We start from the raw sequence: 24,035 nt of genomic DNA, 5'->3' as shown, positions 1-24,035 counted from the left end.
ACAAAATGTGGGCAGGACTCCATTGTTGTTTTAGGTAACAGACCACATTACACTCAGTCCAATGTCATGTGACCCGGACCAAATAAAAAATCAGTTTAGTGAACAATAACACATCAACAGTTCCTTTTAAATGTGTTTTATTTATCTGCAGTTATCTGAAAACAAAATCAGACTGAACACACGTCTGTGCGTTTCATTTTAATCACAGGGGCAATTTACAACCAAAAACACTGCTCAGTGTTGCAGGATTACAAACTCCACTTCCACCTCAATGTCAGACCCAAGTCGTTCATGCCATCATGGACAGAGGTGTGGTCCAGAACGGGTCCAAACAACACCTTTTACTCAACTGTCTTGTTTCTATCTGATTATAGCTTCGAGACGGCTGAACCGCTTCCTAAAATTCCTCTCATTAGCGTTTGCTAATGTTATCAGATGTAATTAATAGCGTGAAGCCGCAGGACGATTCAAATCAGTGGATTTCCACTGAGCACAGGTGCTTTGTTGAGTTTTGCCAGTTGATTATCTTCCTTCAGAACCAGCGCTGATCCGAACAGAACTCCAGAGCAAGAAGGTTCCGGAGAAAGATGGCGGTATTTATACGTCACTTTACACACTTCCTCACTGACTCTGACTTTTATCCAGGGTTTGTAAAACCTCAGATTGTTGTCGTTGTTTAAATAAACAGCACTTTGACTCCTAAAAGTCTCGCCCACGAGTCTAAACTCCGCACTCATATTTCATTTAAACACTGTACATCTTTGTGGTCCAGTAAGATATTAGAATTTTAATTTAACAGGAACATTAAAGGGAAAGATTGTTTATTGTTTTAAATACTATGCAAATAAATGTAGAAATGAAATTCTGATGTGAAATATATCTGGTCTGGAACTGTAGCGTGGGTTTTAGGACATCGCTGATTTCTCAGAAGAGCGTTTCCTGCTGTTTGCCGTTCGCTCGGTCGCGCCGGGTCAAAGAGAGATCGATGGCTTTCAACAGGAAAATAAATACGAATGGAGTTTGGATGTTTGCACCAACATGAACTTTTCAGTTTTAAACCTAAACTTTGTGCAAAATCTCCACAAATAAACCTGCATGTAGATAAAGATAGTATAACAATGTTTTAAAATAAACTCCGATGGGGAAAAATAAATTTTTAATAAACCAAACGGTTACTGCAGAATTTTTGTTAAACACCTTGACACTAATAACCACCATGAACCTTCAGCAGTATGGAAATCTTTCTATCCTTTCTAATGTAGCAATAAAGGACAAAAAAAATCAAAATGTTTTAAAGTTTTTAAAGGTGTTTCAGAGAATGTTAAAGACTTGAGTATGATACTGTACATGAAAAAAAAAAAAAGGTTTTTGGAGATACGTGTGCTAATATTATAATTCATCACTTCAGACAAATGATTTAAAATGTTTTGGATTTTATTTATTTTCTAAAAATATTAAAGATCATCAACTCCATTTAGTTAAAGCTCTCAGTCCTGAGGATAACGGTTTGCTCTTTCTGCACAACATGTTGATATTCAGTGAGGAAAAAGACACTGATTAGCTTCGGCTTGTAAACCGCTTCGTCTTTAGCATGAGAATGAAGTTTAACAGCATTTTACAGTGGGATTGAGGTTAAAGTGAAGAGGTTAAAGGTTAAGTTTAGAGTTACGCCCACAGTCGCTGTAATCTCACTGTGTTTATAAAAAAGAAAAAATACACTTAACAGTTACACTGAGTGTTCCAACTTCTTGCATAGTTTGGAAGCAATAAAAACCCTGTGTGTGTGTGTGTGTGTGTGTGTGTGTGTGTGTGTGTGTGTGTGTGTGTGTGTGTGTGTCAGTGTTTCCTGCTTAATTCTACTAAGAATGAGTCTTAAAATCTAACTGGCCTTCTTCACACCATCAAACTCGTCATCCGTTAATCTCTAGCGTGTCCGAAAACTGAAAAATTAGGAACTAATGAGAGTAAAACTACATATACTTCATTTATATATTTATTATTTACAGCTCTACATGTTGACCTGTACACACTTCCTCATCTTCTCTGCTCAGCAGATCCCCATTGGTTCCTGACTTTTTGGACACGCTCTAAAATTCATATACGTCTACAAGTAAAGTATTTAATAATAATAATAATAATAATAATAATAATAAGTGTAAACTGTTTCAGAAACCATTACAGGAGGGTGTTTGAAGCTGTACAGTCTTTTGTTGTGAAGTTTTATAGCGTTTGAATTTCTACAAGCAGTACTTTGTGTGAAAATAAAGTAGCAGTGAAACTGCATTTTCATCCTGGTTTTATTTTTATATTGGGTTTATATGCATTTTTTTTTTGTCCTCACGTTTTATGTGGAATTATAACTGAACATTGATTTTCAGAATGCGTATCATACTTACGCCGTATTATTCAATTACTAGGCGTTTTAAGCTCAGATATTAACTTCACTACCTATAACTGGTGAAAGTTACTTATTAGTGAAAGGATTTGTGCCACTTCAGCGTAGAAGCTGAAAAATGTCCTGACTTGACTGTAAACATATTGCATCACCGCGCCGTGGATGATTGGACTACACAACGTAATGTTAGCTAGCTGGTTAATGAGTAATCGGGCGAGTCTGGCTGATGGTGAGGATATAAACTGGAGGAAATCCATGCTGCGTGTCTCCTATTGGACAGGACACCGGTGGTGAGTAGTTTAGAAGACTGGAAGATTCGAAATGAGTTTTAGATTCGCCCAAAACTGACTCATTTATACGCTTTGTGGGAAAGCCAGATGAAAGTTAGCCTAGCATTAGAAAAATGATATTAATATTTATTATAATGATTTGTTTGCAGTGGAGTTGTTTCAGTTATCTAATTCTGGTAAATAAGTATAAGATTTATATAAGTATATATCTAATTCTGGTAAATAAGTATAAGATTTAATAGCGGTAGAGGAAAACTAAAATACCAAAGGAAGATACAAAATAAAATATATGTACATAATAAAAATAAATAAATATATACATATATGAACTGGGCAGATGAATAAAAATTGTAGGAATAGCAGTGACCCAACATTTAGTTCATCAATAAATAATGACGTTATACAATATACAGTGTGCAACAGAGCTCAGTACTGAGTCCACTATAGTTTTTGTTTGTTTGTTTGTTTGTTTATTGTTTTTTTACTATTATCTTTAGACATCTGTAAACACGGGGTTAGTTTTCACTGCTACGTCGATAACACAGCAGTAGATGTTTGTGCTTCAGTTCAGTTCAACTCCTCCCTGCTGAGAAAAAAACTCAGTAGAAACCCTCATAGAATTAGTAATGGTTTTAATGGTTGTAATGGGGATTATATTGTTTTAAATGGAAGCTGTAATGGTCCCTGTGGGTCTCTACTGGTAATTTGTTGCCTTCTATTGATGCCATGTTATGTCTAGTGGATACCATTAAGGAGCAATAATGATAATGGTTTTAAGGGTTAAAACCCTTTTTTTTTTTTTTTTTTTTTTACAGGGTTAAAGGGTTAAAAAAAAAAAACAACAACAACAAAAAAAACCTTTTTACATGTTTGTAATGGTATTTGTTGTGGAAACCATTAACATTGCTGACATGGTTTCTATTGTTTTTTTCAGCAGGGCTACCTGCCTGATTGCTCCTGGTTTATATTCAATAAAATGTAAAAAAAAAAAACCAAAAAAAAAAAACCTATTAAAAAAAAAACAGAAGAAGAAGAAAATAAACTGAAGTAGAGCGTGTAACAAGGCGTGGTTATACTGCAGGTCTGCTGTTGGTTTTAGAGTACACATGACGTTACTGTTAGAGATCCATAAACACAGTTTTAGTTTTATGCTGATGAATAGAGATGTGAGTCATCCACGCTAGATATCAGTGTGTGATTGAGGATTCTGATAAACAAATGAAGCACTTTCTTCCTAATAATGTCAGGAATGTGTCAGATTCCATCCTAAACCTTAATAATATCTAAATCAAACCCTGTGGAGTCTCTGGATTATTAACGATTCAGATTTCTCTGTTGATAGACAGACCTTTTTCCACTAAGAAAAGAATATACTTTCTCTAACATACACAAAGTGTAATTTCATTCCTCTGTCCAGGTTTTAAAATGTGCAGAAAGATCCAGTACTGTTTGACCTTTGCCCTCCTGCTGATGGTGGCCTTGGCTGACGACCATGAGGGCCACGATCATGGAGAACATTCAGCAGATCACCATCACCATCTCCACCATGACAAGAATGAACCCCACCCCAGTCACAGTGGAAAAAACTGTTCATCCCAAACACTCTCATCTCAAAACGCTGACTTCGCCTTCACCCTGTACAATAAGCTCTCCCAACAAGCTGACGCTAAAGGCAAGAACATCTTCTTCTCTCCGCTGAGCATCTCACTGGCTCTGTCCACGCTGGCTCTGGGTGCCAAGGATGAGACCCACTCACAAATCTTCAACACTCTGGGCTACAGTTCCTTCACAGAGGATCAGGTCAATGAAGCCTATGAGCACCTGCTGCACATATTGGACCACAAGGAGGGTGTGCTGCTGGAGACAGGAAGTGGTCTGGCTATCCGAGAAGGCTTCAAACCTGTCGATAAGTTTCTGAAGGATCTACAGCACTTCTACCGTGCAGAGGCCTTCACTGTGGATTTTTCCAAACCTGAAGCTGCTGTTAAAGAGGTCAACAAGTTCATCGCCAAGAAGACCAAGGACACCATCACTGACATGGTCAAGACCCTGGATGCAGATACCGTCATTGTGCTCCTCAACTACATCTATTTCAGAGGTATATTGTTGCAAAAAAAAAATACTACTTTCTTAGATCAGTTACTGCATAAATACCAAATCTTAAACCTTTGAATCTTCTTAGGTAAATGGGAGAAGCCCTTTGAAGAAGAACTAACTCACAAAGCTGACTTCCACGTGGACGAGAACACAAAGGTGACTGTGGACTTCATGAAAAGAACCGGACGCTATGACTTCTACCAGGATTGGGATAACTTCACCTCTGTCATCCGGCTGCCCTACAAAGGCAACACCTCCCTGTTGATCGTTCTGCCTAATGAGGGAAAGCTGGAGGAGGTGGAGAAACACCTCAGCAAGGAAGGCCTCAAATACTGGCATGACAAACTGCACAGAAGGTAAAAAAAAACCTGTTTTCTCCAAACTCTCTAATCTATTACACCATTCTCTAATAACATTTCTATTCTTCAGCTCTGTGGATGTGTACCTGCCCAAGTTCTCCATCTCTGCCTCCTCCTGCCTTGCGGACATCTTGAAGGAACTCGGTATAGTTGATGCATTCTCTGACAAGGCAGACTTCTCAGGGATAAGTGAGGAGACCAAACTGAAGGTTTCGAAGGTATGTGAAGAAATCAGAGGGTTAATCCTTCTACACAAGACACAAGAGTTTTTGACAAAACCTCTCATGCATGTGTGAAACTTCTCCACAGGTTCTCCACCAGGCAGTCCTCAAGGTCGACGAGAAAGGAACTGAAGCAGCTGCTGCCACCACTATAGAGATCATGCCCATGTCTCTGCCAGACACCTTTAAACTCAACAGACCCTTCCTGGTCTTCATTGTGGAGGACAGCACCAAGAGCATCCTCTTCCTAGGCAAGATCACCAACCCTACTGAACAGTAGCAGTCAGATCTCATCCAATCTAGAACACAGTATGAATGAAGAGCAGGAATTTAGCAGTCAGCACTTTCTTATCAGTATTGGATTTACAGAAATACATCACGGCTCCTTTCAGGTGTAGAGTAACGATCACCGTACAAACAAAAAGAGACCCAGAGAAGAAAAAGAGGTTTTTATTTAAACCTGTACGTCACCTGTATCTTAATGTTTCTGATTAACACAGAGTACAGATTTAACAACACTTACTAGGATGAATTGCAATAAACATTTACAAATTAATGTGACTCATTGTTTGCTTTTGTAATTTAAGTTATTATTCGCTTATCTACTTTTGTAGTCAGAGAGATGAAACCCATAAACCCATATTACTCAATCATTTTTTATTCAAGCACCTGATAATTAAAAACTACAATATTCACATCATGTCGGTTCTGAAAAATCATATAAAACACCACATATCTTTAAAATAGAGGCTTTTATTAATGACTGTTACACCAAACGCTAATTTTACACGGCACATGACATAAAAGACAGCCAAAGGAAATGAAAGTTTAAATCCAGTTTCCTGATACTGAGCATTTCTATACTCGTGTCATTTTCTCCTTTAAGAAATGGGTTTCTTTTTCTGAGAGTTGGAATTCTCAGATCTACAGTACTATACCTACTAAGGTTTGCTGCAATAACCAGGAAATCGGACAGATCTGTGAACCCTGTATTCCAGGTATTGGCAAATAAAACCTGTTCAAATAAGAATGTTTGATTACTGAAACCCTACTGACATGTTGTATAAGAACCTTCTGCTTTCCTGTTGTGGTTTCAGAGTTGAGTTAGCACATCATTACTCAGACTGTAGGCGTAGGCTATGTGCTGCTCGGGTAGTTGCCAAAATAAACAGAGGCATATCTCCTGTGGCTTAGCCAGGGATTGATTTGAGCATGAGATGAGGAAATACAGTAAATAAATTAAATCTGTACAGTAAAATAAATCTGTACAGTTATCCTGTATATATATATATATATATATATATATATATATATATATATATATATATATATATATATATGTGTGTGTGTGTGTGTGTCATAACATTAAAACCACCTGCAGAATATTATGTAGGTTCCCCTTGTGCCGCCAAACAGATCCTTTAAGTCCTGTAAGTTGTGAGGTGGGGCCTCCGTGGATCCGACTTGTTTGTCCAGAACATCCCACAGATGCTGGATTGGATTGAGATCTTTGGAATTTGGAGTATGAGTCAACACTTTGATCTCCTTGTCATGTTCCTCAAACAGTTCCTGAACAGTGTGTGCAGTGTTTCAGGACGCATTATCCTGCTGAAAGAGGACACTGATATTAGGGAACACCGTAACCATGAAGGGGTGTACTCGGTCTGCAGCAGTGTTTAGGTAGGTGCTACGTGTCAAAATAACATCCACATGAATACAGGACCCAAGGATTCCCAGCAGAACATTATCCAGAGCATCACACTTCCTCCACCGGCTCGCCTTCTTCCCATAATGCATCCTGGTGCCTTCACTTCCCAAGTAAGCGACACACACACACACACACACACACACACACACACACCCGGCCTCCACATGACCAGGCCACCTTCTTCCATTGCTCCATGGTCCAGTTCTGATGATCACGTGGCCATTGTAGGAGTTTTCAGTGGTGTACAGGGGGTCAGCATGGACGCTCTGACCGCTCTGCAGCTACGCAGCTCCATACGCAGCAAGCTGTGATGCTCTGTGTGTTCTGACTCCTTTCTATCAGATCCAGCATGAACTTCTTCAGCAGTTTTTGCTACGGTAGATCTTCTGTGGGATTGGACCAGATGGGCTAGCCTTCACTCCCCATGCTCATCAGTGAGCATAACACTGTATTCTTAAGTGTGTGTGTGTGTGTGTGTGTGTGTGTGTGTGTGTGTTTATTTATTTATTTATTTATTTATTTGTTTGTTTGTTTATTTATATATTTATATTTGCATTTTTGTCTCCTTCGTGTCAGATGTCTCAGAGGGTTTTACTAGTTTATGCCCATAAATAATTATTTTGTGAGTAATTACACGTCATTGCAACAAATGATTAGGTACGTTAGACCAGGTGGAACAACCCGGATTTGGAGAATATTCTTAAACAGCAGTTGATTTCAATTAAAGAATCAGTGATATGAAGCACAAGTGATTAGAAATAAAAATGACTACTGACAATGAGTTTGCCACATTTCAGTGTTCATTTCTGGTATTAAAGATCAAGTCACTCAGAACACAGCAGAACATTTATTCAGACCGGGTTTTCAGGTGCCAGTTTGGATCTGTGACATTAATATTTCAACACATATTGATAGAAAATTTAATGAAATTCTGCTACTTATATTTACTTTCTTTTCAGAAATTCTATTGAAATTTGATGTCAGCACCATTAGCATATTAAGCATCCTATCCTAAGGCCTTTAATTAGTTTTAAATGATCGCCTGATTGCTGGTCATGGAGGGAACAACACACACAACACACACAACACATACTGCAAACTGGGAAAGAAAGAAATTCACAGTATCTTTATCATTTGTGTCAATTACAACAACAAAGGCATTAAAGAAACTGTTTGGAGTGTTGAAATAAAATGTTAACTAAAACCCACAGCTAGACAATCATTAGTCAATGATCTCGCAGTGTCATGTTAAAGTCATGTGACATATTGAGCTGATTGTCCACTTTGAAAGCACTGCAATTATTATTATTATTATTATTATTATTATTATTATTATTATTATTATTATATATGTAAACCCCTGAGTTTTTTTTTATCTGTGACTTGGGAACACAGGAAACAAAACATGAGTGTGTTTGTTCAGCCTACAGTTTATATGGGGAGGTTAGGGGTCAGTACGCTGGCAAACACATACTTTAACAGGAGTAATACATCATTTGAAAACTACAAAAACTGACTATCAATGAGCGAAAACGCTCAAAACAAGGACTCGGAAAAACAAGGAACAAGCACAGGTCTGGTTCTGATCATTTGGGGGTCCAAAGTGGAAACTTCGTCAGGGGATTCTGTATTGGAAGTGTTAGATTTTGTACACTTTCATTTCTCATTTCACTTTCAGTTCATTCTGTTTGTTGTTTGTTTGACTTTTTGCATGTTTTTGATTGTGTTTGGATTTGCCCTTTTCTGTTTTATGATCATTAGGTTATTTAGCATGGTAAAGGCTGTGATTGTCTTAGTTGCTATCATTCTGAAGAGAGCTGAAGGTGATTGAGGTTTTGACCACAGGAGTGGAGATTATCTTTTAAAGCCTATTCATTTTTCTTCCAGTGTTTCCACTCTTTTTTTTTTTTTTTTTTTTTTTTTTGTATATCTGTTTTATAACTCATAGGGCCCCCTGGTGGTCTGGAGGCCCTAAACAACTGCTTATAGGAAGAAACTGCTCGGATCAAGCATAAATGTCAAGAGCAGCAAGGACAAATATACTAACTAATGCGAGTAAACAAGGTACTTGATTAGGAAAACCATCCAGTAGGTCCAGGCTGGAGCTGTGCTTATGATAGGATGTTCACACTGGTGTGTTTCAGGTCTTCTCATAAACATTTGGTATTAATATAGAAATTTAACTTGTTATAATTTTTTATCTTGAATTTTCTTGTTCTTGGTGCCAGATATCATGAGTAAATCCTTATGTAAAGATTTGGCATCATCATGACTCCATTCTCTCTTTTCCAGGCTCCATAAAATACCTTGTTGCTTTTGACAACTTCAAGTTTCTCTGGAGTATAAATATGCTGTCATGTACATCTACAATGCATTTGCCATTTGTTTCCATTAGGAAAAAAAAGCAAAGGTGCATATGATTGTGCTGTTGAGCTGATCATATCACCCAATCAGGAGTGCAATTAAAATATCATTACTTATATATCATAAGGAACATTATCAAAAGGGTCAACAAGTTGCCAGGAAAAGGCTGCATGAGCAAAACAAGATCCAGAAACTTGCATCCAAAGCAGAAAAGGTTGTGGGACACAAACAGGAATCACAGTTTCATCATAATGTCTCGATCAATACAAAAAATCTGTGGTTAAAGTTGAAGAGGTTGAAGAGGTCATTTTGCAAAACAACACTTAAAGTATGAATGTGACAAGAGCTCTGGACTTTACCACTTGACACAAGCTTACGGTGCCTTCCACTAATATTGGCACCCTTGGTAAATATGAGCAAAGAAGTCTATGAAAATTTCTTTTTATTGTTTAACCTTTTGATCTTTTGTTAAAAAAAAAATCACAAAAATACTCTGCTATTATGGATTTCAAACATTTGCAAACACAACACAGGTTTATCCAAAAAAATCTTTAAATATAGATGTGCAACAATTATTGGCACCCTTTTAGTCAATACTGTGTGCTACCTCCCTTTGCCAAGATAACAGCTCTGAGTCTTCTCCTATAATGCCTGATGAGGTTGGAGAATACATGGCGAGGGATCCGAGACCGTTCCTCCATACAGAATCTCTCCAGATCCTTCATATTTCGAGGTCCACGCTGGTGGACTCTCCTCTTCAGTTCACCCCACAGGTTTTCTATGGGGTTCAGGTCAGGGGACTGGGATGGTCATGGCAGGAACTTGATTTTGTGGTCAGTAAACCATTTTTGTGTTGATTTTGATGATGTTTTGGATCATTGTCCTGCTGGAAGATCCAACCACGACCCATTTGAATCTTTCTGGCAGAGGCAGTCAGGTTTTCATTTAATATCTGTTGATATTTGATAGAGTCCATGATGCCATGTATCCTAATAAAATGTTCAGGTCCTCTGGCAGAAAAACAGCCCCAAAACATTAAAGAGACAAAAAGCTCTATTTTGGTTTCATCTGCAGTTCTCCAGCTGTGATCCTTGGAGATTTTTTGTCCACTCGAACCGTCCTCTTCACAGTGTGTTGAGACGATATAGACACACGTCCAATTCCAGGTCGATTCATAACATTTCCAGTTGACTGGAACTTCTTAATTATCGCCTTGATGGTGGAAATGGGCATTTTCAATGCTTGTGCTATTTTCTTATAGACACTTCCCATTGTGTGAAGCTCAACAACCTTTTGTTGCACATCACAGCTATATTCCTTGTTCTTACCCATTGTTATGAATGACTAAGGGAATTTGGCCTGTGTGTTACCTCATATTTATAGCCCTGTGAAACAGGAAGTCATGGCTGAACAATTTCCTGTTCCTAGTCACCCAGGTGTACTAAAAAAAATTAAATATCAATGGGAATATACTTCAAATATATTTTTCTCATATGAATTCATAGAGGTGTCAAGAATTGACGCACACCTATATTTAACAAAGATATTTTGGGGGATAAATCTGTGTTGTGTTTGTAAGTGTTTGATATTCATGACAGCAGAGTTGTTTTTTTTTTTTTGTTTTTTTTTGTGAATTTATTTTAATAAAAGATCAAAAGGTTAAACAATAAAGACAAATTTTCACAGCCTTCTTTGCTCATATTTACCAAGGGTGCCAATATTAACAGAGGGCACTGTATAATGTGGAAAAACACAGACAAAAGTTCAAAACCACATTCTAAAATGTTCCTGTCTGGCCTTTGAATGGAATTGTTACACCAGTGGAGTAAGGAGCAGTACAGTGTGGATCATATTCTGTCTCCTATATACAAAAGCTTAATAATAAAACAAAGTGAAAATAATTTGCAAACACATTATCAAATAAGAAAATGCACAGCACAAAGTACGAATCTGATCAGCAGACATGATAAACCAACTTTGTTAAAAAGATATATGCTCTTTTTTTTTTTTTTAAACAAAACTTTATAGCATCCTGTTTAATTTAATTCATTTTTGCTTCTTTTCTTGAACTGAAAATAATTCTGCCTGTAGGTTCAGTTTCTGTCGAGATGGATTTCAGCGTTCCAGAAACCCTTAACCTCTGTTTCATCACATCACTAACACACAGTTGCTATCGCTTACTGCTGCACTGTCTGCTCCTGTCCAATAACGTGCTAGCAGATAATGGAGTGCTGCAGAAATCCATGATGATTGATTTGTAAGAATCATCCACAACATTTATTTTTCTTTTTCACTTTTATTATGACATTGATTGTTTGCTTGTTATTTCACCTGAACAAAATATGCCAGTGTAAAATTGATAAGCAACAGCGAAACCCGTATGCATTTGCTAATATATTTAAAATAAAATAATGAAGCTAGTTCATTAGACTGTGCTAGGGCTGGCTGTTATTATTCAGTAGGGTTGATGATCTTGCCCAAGAAGAGGATGTTCTTGACAGCTTCTTCCACAATGAAGACCAGGAAGGGTCTGTTAATTTTGATGGGTAATGGCATAGCCCTCTGTATTATCTCTACAGTGGTGGCACCAGCTGCTTCAGTGCCTTTCTCATCAACACTGAGGACTGCCTTGTGGAGAACCTGTGGAGAAATCAAACACAAGAATAAAGTCAACATAACGTATTTGATCAATTAGGAGTTGTCAGAGATTCCATGCAAACATCTTTCCTGCCAGTTTTATGATAGTTACTGAATAATTATGATAGAGATCAAGGGTTAAAGTGATACAGAGTAGATTTCTCTACATACTTTGGAAACCTTCAGTTCTATATCCTCACTTATCCCAGAGAAGTTTGCCTTGTCTGAGAATGCATCAATTATACCCAGTTCCTTTAGAGTGTCCCCAAGAGAGACTGAGGCAGAGATGGAGAACTTGGGCACATAAAGTTCCACAGATCTGAAAGAATAACCAGGAATGAGCCCAGACATGTAAAAGTATATTATCAGTAATGATATACAAATCAAAATGAAGCTTGCTGTGATGGAAAGTCTCATTTTGCATGTGTGTGGGACTGCATTACCTTTGGCGGGCTTTGCCTATCCAGTCCTTGAGCTGATCCTTGGTAATGTGTTTCTCCACTTCGTCCATTTTTCCTTCACTGGGAAGAATGATCACCATGGAAGCATTGCCATGGTAGGGCAACTTGATAAGGGTTATGTTCTTGGATATATATATATTGTATTGTTCATCCTTTGCTTTCATCATGTCCACAGTGACCTTCGTGTTCTCATCCACATAGAAGTTGGCTTTGCGGGTGGCGTCCGCTAGGAAAGGCTTCTCCCACTTACCTTAGAGAGTAGATTAAAGGATTGTGCAAAACTTTGTAATTCATCAAAAGAAACCAGGCTACAGGTGATACAGGCATTTAATGTGTATTAAATATTGCTAAGGTGCTGACTCTACCTTTGAAATAGATGTAGTTGATGAGCACCATGATTGTTTCTGGTTCCAGGCTCTCGATCATGTCAGTGATGGTGTCCTTGGTCTTCTTGGCAATGAATTTGTTGACCTCTTCGACAGCAACTTCAGGTTTGGAAAAGTCCACACTAAAGGCCTCTGCATGGTAGAACTGCTGAAGATCCTTCAGAAACTTGTCAACAGGTTTGAAGCCTTTTTGGACAGCCAGACCACCTCCTATCTCCAGCAGCCTGGCCTCCTGGCTGTGGCCCAGTACCTGCAGCAGGTGCTCATAGGCCTCATTTACCTGATCCTCTGTGAAGGAACTGTAGCCCAGAGTGTTGACGATTTGTGAGTGGGTCACACCCTTGGCACCCAGAGCCAGCATGGACAGAGCCAGTGAGATGCTCAGCGGAGAGAAGAAAATGTTCTTGCCTTTGGAATCAGCATGGCTGGAGAGTTTATTGTACAGGGTGAAGGCGAAGGTAACGTTGGCATTGATAGGTCTGAGTCCTTGGCATGGTGATTCTCCATGGTGATCTGCTGAATGTTCTGCGTGATTGTGGCCTTCATGGTCACCCAAGGCCGACATCACCAGGAGGGCAAACGTCAAACAGCACTGGATCTTTTGCAACATTTTATCACCTGGACAGTAATATAAAAAGAAAAAAGTTAAAAACTGAGTAGAGGTCCACTACATTTTCTGTGGAACTAGTGGAGTTGACCAAGACCATGACCTCATGTGTGCAGCCTACAGTCGGCCCCTGTTGCATCCTACTCATCCTCTGGCAACCCAAGTGACCCAGGTTGCCAGTTGTCCACTCAGTCATAGAACCATGGTTACATACAAAACTCTTCCATTCTATTTCCTTTTATTCTGACCTGCCAGGGCAGTTTCCATTGGAACTTGTGCAGGCCATGTATCAAAACTCCATGTTGCTACTTCACAAAAGTCTGCAAGTGACATTCCTCTTAGTGAATGCGTTCCAAACTTTTTTTTCAAAGGGGGCCAGATTAGACCTCATCAGAATACCCAAAATACCCAGAGCCACATGACCCCCCCCCCCCCCCATTTCAAAGACCAAAAGTAATTAGAGAATTAATCAATCATGATCTAAATAGTCAAATTTGATACTTGTTTGCAAATCCACTTTAGTTAAGGAGTCTTTCAAGAATTCACAAAAAAGGTTTTCCATGATTAGTGGTTTCCAGCTCTTTTGAAACCTCTCCTTCTCATTATTACCTTGGTGCTTTTTGTCTGTAGCCATGAGTAAAGATCCTGCAGTAATTAATTTGCAGGCATAATCAAAGAAAAAAGGCTCTTAAATTTTATCTAACTGTGTTAACACGGTCTGCTTCCACCGTCAGGTGAAAAATTGCACCTATTATACATTCTAAGCCACGGGCTAACGAACATCTGTCCGCAGGCCGCGTTTGGCCCTGGGGCTGGACACCTCGGTCTTAGTGTCACCCAAGAGGTAGCCATAGTGTTTGTCAAATGGCAATTAATTGAAGAAGGCGTCTCTTAGTCTGCATTTAATTATGCTTGTGCATTTACATCCCTTATCCAATAGTCTAACCTGTCTCTAGAAAGCAGAGCCCTGTTATGGTGCTCCCCAAAGCACATAAACTTCTGGTCAGTGACCTGCCAGCTGTCCAACACTTTTAAATAGCTTTCTCAGTGAGGTCACATCATCACATGATTTGTTCATATCACACTTTTACAACCTCAGAAGGCCACTCAGGTGCTTGTACATTTTGAGACTGGACTAATGCAACCGCCGCTGGCCCCTGCAGTTTTCCTAATCTTCCCAAGTCTCGCACACCACCTCATTACTATACTCTCTCCCTCCCTTCTGGCTTCCTGTTACTACCCACATTAGATATAAAACACTTATGCTTTCCTACAAAGGAAAAAAAAAAAAAACAGACCACCTACCTTAAAGCACTTATCACACCTGCACTGCACCACACCCACTCTGATCCTCAAATACAACTTGACTCAATCCTATACCTCTCAAGGTACAAATAAGACATGCATCAAGATTCTTCTCTGTCCACCCCCAGGTGGTATAAAGAACTTCTCCATGCTCTCCAAAGACCTACGTCTTCACTGGTCACTATACTAATCTTCCCCTAACAAAGGCTTGATGGTAATCCTAGTCCCTGACCTACTGAACTAGCATGAGGATGTGCATTTGAGAGAGACTACATAACACTTCTTTAAGTTGCTCTGGATAAGAACATCTGCTAAATGAGTATAACGTAAATAAGATCTCACACTGGTCACACTGGTCTTGTGACATTCTCAGCAACAAGAACAGATCAGATGATGGGTTTATTAATATACTGTGAAATCAGTACCATTGACATGGCCATAGTGTGACATATTTGAACTCCAGCCACCAGTTCAAACAAAATGTGCTGACCGATTAAGCTTACTCAGCTTACTCATCTTACTCTGTGGTAGCTCAGTGGTTAAGATGTTGGACTTCTGACCAGAAGGTTAGGAGTTCAACTCCCAGCACCACCAAACTACCACTGTTGGGCACTTGAGCAAGGCCCTTAACCCTTAACTGCTCAGTTGTATAAATGAGATATGTGTAAATTGCTCTGTATAAGTGCCATAAATGGAATGAAAAAGTAAAACCCACATTATAATCTACATCTTCCGTAAACTGGTTCATATGGCAAATCTGGAATCCTTAAGGTTGACTGCATTCTGCACTTTTAAGAAAAGTTCAGTAGTTAAAGCACTGGTCTGGATTTAGGGGTTTCTGCCCCATATTTTGGACATAGTGAGAAAATGTTCAACTGGCGACTGGCAATACAACCAACAAGTCCCAGGGAACCAATCATTTCAAGGTGTATGGTGTACTGTCCCACAATGGTCCTACTTATAGAAACCAACATCACATCTCTTGGTGGTTAATGTAAAACATCACCGTGGTGTTCTTGTTCTGAAAATGTTCCTGAAAATGTTGTAGCACTAGCCATACAGCGTTCATGAATAATATGCTGATGTCAAAAGTCAAAAGTTACATTACACTCTACACTGCAGATTTAACAACAACAACAACAATAACAACAACATCAGCAACAACAAAAAAGACAGAGAGAAAAGAGGATTTGTATGGTCTGCACACATGAGGTCACATCATGGTGATGACTTTGTTATTAGGACTTGATAAGGAAACAAGTAAAAGAGGAAACTCCACTATTTCCAAAGGAAATCATTCTGGTGGCGCGGAACAAAAGAAAGAAGAACAAAGTTCTAGAGAATTCATTGTTTACACTGTAAAATTGTTCCGAGACCTCTCTATTTAGATAAATATATAATAATAATAATAATAATAATAATAATAATAATAATAATAATAAATACTTTTCTGTAATATACAGTATCATGTTTAAGTTTCATTGTATCCTTTGTGAGACTGGTTTATTAAACGTTAGTAAAGGAAATCTCACAATCCACTAGTAATAAATATTTACACCAGTACAGCATAAACAACGTATTAGTAATGTATATGTTTACTGATCACATTATGGGGTTAATCAGAAGGAGCGGAGAGAGTTTACAGCACTGTAAATTCTGTTAGAGATAAAATCCCGATGGCCTGGAGTCCGAGAGAGCAGAACTGGGAATACTCTCTCACCCACATTCTTTTACTCCCGGTATTCCTACACATGCACAATCCATTTACTGTTTTAATATCTTATTCATAAAAAGTCCAAATTCATGTGACAATCACCTATAAGTAAAAAAATAAACAAAAAAAAATCCAAAGAATTTGGATATGTCTTTAAAGAATTTATGCATGAAAGTGTAAATAAAAAGAAATAAGTGAGTTTCGGACTTTCGCATGTGAAAGGGTCAGGGATATTTCATGCTTTCATGTGATAGCTCAGCATTTCACACGAGTGAAAACGGTTTAAGGCTGAACTGTATACTGGGTTAGAGTTGGGTTTTTTCCTACTGAATGACATTGCCCATACATGTCTGTTTTATTTGTGTTTACTCTTGGAATTTCTTAATAAAGATAAAGAGAGGCTGAACTATACTACAGTCAACACATCTGATAGAATTTAGATCAGGCATGATACATCATTTTGGATTTAATTCTGATGTCCAGTGCATGGGATGTCTTAAACAACAAAATAAGATGTGAGTAATTACACAAAATACATTAAATACATCCATATACGGGAGGAAATATGTGATATAGGAAGAACAAGGACACTGTGATAAGCAGTAATTATTGTATACAGACAATGAACTTATCATCATTTGGCTATAAATTTACGTTATTACACACTGTATTTTATATATATATATATATATATATATATATATATATATATATATATATTTATATATATATATATATATATATATATATATATATAAACAATTATTTAAAATATAAATATCAATAATTCAAAATCAATTTCATTTCATGTATAATCTTAAAAATGGAACGTTATTGTTTATATGAACTAAAATGTATTGGTACTTACATTCAGAGTCTCCACACGTAATATGGCTTAAAGTGGGTTTATTTTATAGGTTAGGAACCGACCGCTGAAGATCTTTTAAACATTAACTATTCTGAAGGCCACGAGTAAAAGGTCGTGTTTGAATCATGCTGCTGATCCGATGGGTCATGACCTGAAGTCGCAATGTAAATATTTGTTTTCAGATCCACCATGTTTATGATAATAAAAATAATGCTTTCTTTAATGGTCAGTTGTGTAATAAAGCACCTGCTACATGAATTAATGTAAATGTTTATATTTTGTAATTTTAGTGTCATTTTTAATTTCCAGGCAATTTTCAGCAAACACACAGAGCAACACAGCATAGAAATAAACACTAACATTATCTTCTATTGGTAAATAAAATAAAGCCTTGAGGGATCTCTGAGGAACACATTTGTCTATTAGCATTTATCATTAGTAACTGTGCGTGTGTTTTTGTTGTTGTTGTTGTTGTTGTTGTTGTTTTTAAACACATATTTACATACAGTGGATATAAAAAGTCTACACCCCCCTGTTAAAATGACAGGTTTTTGTAATGAAACCAAGATAAATCATGTCTGATCTTTCTCCACCTGATATGTGAAATAGCAACAAGTGACATTAAAGTGAAAAACAAACAAATGTTTTCAGGGGGAAAAAAAGAAAAAGAAAAAGAAAAAACTTACAATAACCTGGTTGTATAAGCATGCACACCCTTTTATAACGGGTCATGTGACTGTGCTCAGAATGAACCAATCACATTCAGTCTCATGTTCAAAAGTAATTATCGTACAGCTGTCATCAATGATGTGATTCTGATTAACCTGAAATAAAGACCAGCTGTTTCTGTACGAGTTTCTTCACATCATGGTTTCATCTGAATGCTGAAGCCAAAGAGCTTAGAAAGCCTGTACGGGATCTCACTGTTGAACGGTATCAATCAGGAGACACAAGGTACAGAAGATTTTACAAAACATTACATGTAGCATGGAACATCGTGAAGGCCATCATCAACAAGTGGAGAAAACGAAGCACTGCAGTGACAGAACAGGACGTCCCTCCAAAATTTACAAAAGGACAAGAAAAAACTTACCAGGGAGGCTACTGAGGGACCTACAGCAACATTAAAGGAGCTGCAGGAACATGTGGTGAGTACGGAGTACTCTCTGCATGAGATACAATCTCTCATGTTCTTCACATGTCTGGGGTAGGGTTGCTAAGCGGAAGCCCTTTCTCACAAAAAAAATCCAAGCTGCTTGAATCACCTCAAACTATGTGGCAAATTGTGTTATAATCTGATGAGACCAAAGAACATCAGACCCACAGTGAATCATGGTGGTGGCAGCATTGTGATATGGCTCTGTTTCTCTTCAGCTGGAGCCGGGGCTCTGGTCAGGATAGACGGAATCATGGATAGCTCCAATACCGATCTATTTTGGCAGCAAACCTGCAGGCCTCTGTTAAACAGCTGAAGATGAGGAAACATTTCATCTTCCAGCACGATAACGACCCAAAGCACAAATCCAAAGTCAACAAAGGAACGGCATCAGAAGAAGAAGTTTGACATTTTGGAATGAACAAGTCAGAACCCAGATCAAAGTCAGTACAAACACTGTCAAAAACACTGAGCGCTGTATCGCAAGCAAAATGTGCTTCAACACAGTATTAGTAAAGGGGTGTGTATACTTATGCAATCGGGTTAGTCCTGTCGTGCCCCCCCCCCTTCCTTCAGAGTCTGGATTTGGATCATTTTGTAAAACTGAATGATGGAATCTTTTACACATTAACCGTTTTTGAGCCCCAACTCTGATAATGCAGTTGTGACCTTTGATCCCTGTACAGTGATGCAACATTACAAAAAAAAACAAAAAATAATGATGATTTGCTCGGTCGTCATGCGCAGTCGTGTCTCAGCCGTCTGACTCATGTCTGATCAACCATACCCCCATGTTTCAGTGTCATGTCTGATTCCCAGTGATGAAGAGAGAAGAGAAATAAGGAAATATTACATCATATTACATCATTCTGCTAAATTCTACAGTAGATTTCAACAATATTCTACATACATACAGTTATGTATATACTGTACAGAGAGTATATATATATATATATATATATATATATATATATATATATATATATATATATGACGTCAGGGTTGGCCAGGAAACAATGATCGTTTATCAGTGCTAAGATTTAAACCCTCAACCTTCTGATCAATGATGTGGCGTTTAACATGGGACCGCCTCCATCCTGTACCGTCTGCACACGTTAATGGACCAGAGTCATAAATTCAACCTTAACCTCTTTCCGCTTAGAAAAACAACAAAAACAAAACACCAACACGTGGTTGTGTGTGTCACATTAATGTAGCAGATAATAGTGCCTCTTTATTCGGTTTAATTTGAATATAAATCACAACCATCTTAACTAGCACAGAAGAATGAACATAAAGTTTAAATAAGCAGGATTGGCCCGAGGACAAACTGAATCGTTGTCTGTGTGTTTATAATTAATGTTGATTCTAGTTCACGCTTCCTGAATGAAAAAGCTGCGTTTTATCTCATGTGTTGGTTAAAATATAACTAAATAATACAATTTTAATTGTGGGTTTTTTTAAATAATAAAATAAACATATTTAATGCATTAAATGAATTATTTCCTGTTTGGCTTGTCATAATATGTGTAGAATACACACACACACACACGCGCGCGCACACACACACACACACACACACACACACACACACACACACATACACACAGTATATAGGTTTTTTTAAAAAAAAATAAAAAATAATAATAATATATATATGTGTGTGTGTGTGTGTATATATATATATAAACTATACCCTTTGTAATAGTTTACATGATTTTTTTTTTTTTGTATATACAGTTAGAAAGGTTTGATGCATTAATAGTAGCATTCACTAACAGGAGGTGTTGTAGATTAAGGTGATATGTGCCATGTATTTATGTTTTTATTCTAAAATTTTACAGAAAACTATCGGATTGTTTTGTTGTTGTTGTTGTTGTTGTTGTTTTTTTTAATTTTTTTTTTTTACAGAAAACAATATATGTTTATTTGTTCAATCTACAGTGATCCATATATTATTAATTCTGTAGGTGAAGAGTCACTTTATTATATTTTATGTCAGAATATTATGTTAAGGTTAGGGTTGAAAGATGTATGAATTTGATTAATAATGGCAGATTTGGCTCAATGAGAGGAACGCAGAAAACCAAGCAGTGTATTAGAGTATACAATATACACACTGAATATACAGTTCTGACATGTTGATCAATAGAGGGCGCTGTGGTGCTAGCGTTTCAGTTTCAGCCTCTAAATTCATGAACCATCCTCTTCTGATTAACATTGTTTATCACCACAGACTAACAGTTTAACAGTTTAAAATGTTTAAACACACACACACACACACACACACACACACACACACACACACACACACACAGTGTTCATATTATTATATTGTGAAACATATGATGATGTAGGTGTTAATGTATTGCTCTTATACCACAGGAATTTACTATAAAATACATTGCATGTTCAATGAGACAGATTCGTTCCTGTTGTCACTTACACTGTAGCAGCTAAAAAGACAAGATGTAGGAATGTATTTCTGGACATTTGGTGGTATGTGAATTCAACATTTCCGTGAATGAAGTTGAGAGAAACAGTGGTCCTACAGCTTCATCTCCCGCTCGGGGAGTTTCACCTGTCTTACCTCAGACATTCCTGCTGTTTCCCTTCGCTCGGGAGCCAGGTTTCTTTCCCCTGTACTTCATGATTTATCTCTAAGCTCTTGTTAATGTGAAATCGATTCGCTCGCTAGGTGAAGTCAGGAAACATCTGCTCTTTCATTTCATACACTTTACACCGACACGGTTTTACTCTCCTGTCTGAAAATAATCACAGTTTATCTGTGTATTTAGTCATTTAGTCAAATCTCTCTCTCTCTCTCTCTCTCTCTCTCTCTCTCTCTCTCTCTCTATCTATCTATCTATCTATCTCTCTATCTATCCACCATTTATCTATCTATCTATCTATCTATCTCTCTATCTATCTATCATCTATCTATCTATCATGAGATAATTTTGTCAGTTTACAACACGACTGCCTCTAATAAAAAGGTCATTTCTTATCAGTTAAAAAGAAGAACTAAAGAAAGAAAGAAATGTTTCCTGGTGTTGCACTAGTTGGTGATATTCATGCCTTTTTTTTCTATTATTCTCTCTTATTCTCTTATTCTCTTTCTGAGTTTCTTATCAAGTGTGCCATGTCTTACAAGTCTCAGTGTGACGAGTCGTTTATAAATACTTCTGCTCCTGCATCTTATATTTAATCTGAAAAGAGATTTAAACTTCAGCACACTGTATCTCAGGAGTGTGATCACATAAAGGCTTTAAATTCAGATTTTCACCTTGAGTGACTCTGTATTAAATCTATCAGTGTACAACACTTCCCCTCATCCCCTTATCTACATTTATGGTCTTAACCATTGAGTTACCACTTCAACTCATCCACCTCTCCTCATCCACCTCTCCTCATCCACCTCTCCTCATCCACCTCCTCTCATCCACCTCTCTTCATCCACTTCTCCTCATCCACCTCTCCTCATCCACCTCTCCTCATCCACCTCCTCTCATCCACCTCTCCTCATCCACCTCTCCTCATCCACCTCCTCTCATCCACCTCTCCTCATCCACCTCTCCTCATCCACCTCCTCTCATCCACCTCTCCTCATCCACCTCTCCTCATCCACCTCTCCTCATCCACCCCTTCTCATCCACCTTTCCTCATCCACCTCTTCTCATCCACCTTTTCTCATCCACCTCTCCTCATCCACCCCTTCTCATCCACCTCTCCTCATCCACCTTTTCTCATCCACCTCTCCTCATCCACCTCCTCTCATCCACCTTTTCTCATCCACCTCTTCTCGTCCACCTCTCCTCATCCATCTCTCCTCATCCACCCCTTCTCATCCACCTCTTCTCATCCACCTCTTCTCATCCACCTCTTCTCATCCACCTCTTCTCATCCACGTCTCCTCATCTGCGTCCTCTTGTCTGCCTCTCACTTAAATACACGTCCTATTTCATAGCATCTAAAACATATTTTTTCTATCCTGTTAATGTGGAGCGTCCGTTGTACACGCCCCTGTGAACGAGCCATTACTATAGAAACGTATAATATGATATAAACCCGCACTACTGTCAGAGCTGCTGTTATAGAAAACTAATCACCACCTTTTGACCCAATCAGAACGCAGGGTTGAGCAGCAGCGCTATGGTGTAAATAAGAGCGGTGAGATTGAATCTAAAATACTTCGACTCAATCCCGTCAGTTTTAAAGCGTAGTTTTAAATGGCTAAACTTGAAGTGACGTTTGTTTTGATGAAGTTCTAACAACTCGAGTGATTGCGTTTGTGAAATAAAGCCACACGGATTTGTTATTCTTCTACTCGCTCCTGTTCCAGCTCTCTCATCTACATGAGCATCAGTATTCACAACTTGCTCGGAACACTCGAGTGTTTTGTTTACAACACCACAAACATACTCCTGGTAATCAGACTTCAGACCAGCCGTTATTTCTGCACATCTGTAATAACCTGGAAATGGAAATCATGTTCAGTGTATGCCGATGTTCACCGCGAGGAGCCGAAGCTCATCGTATTCCAGCGGTTAGATCCAACATTCTGCATTCCGCTCCTGTTTTCCACCAACACGGTGATATATATCAGCGCACGCTTTCATTAGTGCACGTCCTTGATTCCTGGGCTTCAGTGTCGACCTGAACCTGAATCAACCTCACAAACAGACACAAGAACATTGTGTTTGTTTTCTCACCTTCAGGAGAATCATGATGAGAATCAGTGATCGGTGATGCAGTGAAGTTTTCTGTAAGGAGATGTTTATGTAACATGTATGGAAGGAGTCTCCAGTGTCAGCGCTGTGTAACAGTCAGAGGTAAAACTGTAAACCCTTCTCACAGTACAAAAAAATAATTCATTTGTTTATACTGATTGAAAATTTCAGATAAGACAATTTCTGTTCCACCAGCCAAACGGAATGTTATCGGACGTTATCGGACATTCTCAATCAGTATAAACAAATGAATAATTTTATCTCCCTCAAGTCCTGTTATAAGATGAAATCAGGACACTGTTGGGTTTCTGTGTGTAGAGTATCATGACTCTGTTTAGCTGGTGGTGAGCTGGGCGATGGGAGAGGGGAGGGATGTGAGCCCCCTGCTGGTCAAACAGTTCACACCACTCCACAATAACACAGGTACAGAGATAAACACACAACACAACTAAAGATTATTTTAATAGTAAAACATGGTATACAACTGCTACTGTAAAATTACCTTGTAGACTAGGTATTAAAAGCAATACTGCAAGTTCTTAAAACCCTGAGGGTCTGCTTTCACATGAGCCACAGGCGCACATTCCACATTTTGGCTTCTGGTAAAAAGATCTTTGACATCTTCAAGACAGAGGAGCTTACACTTAATAAACTAGCTGCCTTTTGTGGTTTTATTGCTTTTAATTAACTTCTAGAGAGAAAAAAAGGAGCTAATTTTTTTTTCATGTAACTATACA

General features: G+C 38.2%; 2 protein-coding genes across 2 annotated transcripts; one reads left to right on the top strand and one right to left on the bottom strand.

The window, feature by feature from the left end:
• Positions 1 to 2,608: 2,608 nt before the first annotated feature.
• Positions 2,609 to 5,918, top strand: LOC128601179 (alpha-1-antitrypsin homolog). The gene is made up of 5 exons (XM_053614175.1): positions 2,609 to 2,685; positions 4,103 to 4,783; positions 4,868 to 5,138; positions 5,212 to 5,359; positions 5,451 to 5,918. The coding sequence occupies exons 2-5, from the start codon at positions 4,111 to 4,113 to the stop codon at positions 5,640 to 5,642; spliced, it is 1,284 nt and encodes a 427-aa protein (XP_053470150.1). The 5' UTR covers positions 2,609 to 2,685; positions 4,103 to 4,110; the 3' UTR covers positions 5,643 to 5,918.
• A 5,792-nt stretch (positions 5,919 to 11,710) lies between these two features.
• On the bottom strand, positions 11,711 to 17,431 carry LOC128601181 (alpha-1-antitrypsin homolog). Its single transcript, XM_053614176.1, has 5 exons — positions 17,413 to 17,431; positions 12,898 to 13,536; positions 12,515 to 12,782; positions 12,243 to 12,390; positions 11,711 to 12,074 (listed from the first exon to the last, which is right to left on the bottom strand). Exons 2-5 carry the CDS (start codon positions 13,526 to 13,528, stop codon positions 11,886 to 11,888), a joined length of 1,236 nt encoding a protein of 411 aa, XP_053470151.1. The 5' UTR covers positions 13,529 to 13,536; positions 17,413 to 17,431; the 3' UTR covers positions 11,711 to 11,885.
• Between the last annotated feature and the right edge of the window lie 6,604 nt (positions 17,432 to 24,035).

Source organism: Ictalurus furcatus, chromosome 25 (assembly GCF_023375685.1).
Source record: "Ictalurus furcatus strain D&B chromosome 25, Billie_1.0, whole genome shotgun sequence".
Lineage (NCBI taxonomy): Eukaryota > Metazoa > Chordata > Actinopteri > Siluriformes > Ictaluridae > Ictalurus > Ictalurus furcatus.
Note: the sequence above shows the minus strand (reverse complement) of the source record. Positions and strands in the feature narration are given on the sequence as shown.

Coding starts and splice junctions, on each gene's coding strand:
- LOC128601179 (XM_053614175.1), top strand. CDS start 4,111: ATGTGCAGAAAGATCCAGTACTGTTTGACCTTTGCCCTCCTGCTGATG. Junction 4,784..4,867: donor CAACTACATCTATTTCAGAG/GTATATTGTTGC, acceptor GAATCTTCTTAG/GTAAATGGGAGAAGCCCTTT. Junction 5,139..5,211: donor CATGACAAACTGCACAGAAG/GTAAAAAAAAAC, acceptor TCTATTCTTCAG/CTCTGTGGATGTGTACCTGC.
- LOC128601181 (XM_053614176.1), bottom strand. CDS start 13,528: ATGTTGCAAAAGATCCAGTGCTGTTTGACGTTTGCCCTCCTGGTGATG. Junction 12,783..12,897: donor CAACTACATCTATTTCAAAG/GTAGAGTCAGCA, acceptor CTACTCTCTAAG/GTAAGTGGGAGAAGCCTTTC. Junction 12,075..12,242: donor TAGAACTGAAGGTTTCCAAA/GTATGTAGAGAA, acceptor ATTTCTCCACAG/GTTCTCCACAAGGCAGTCCT.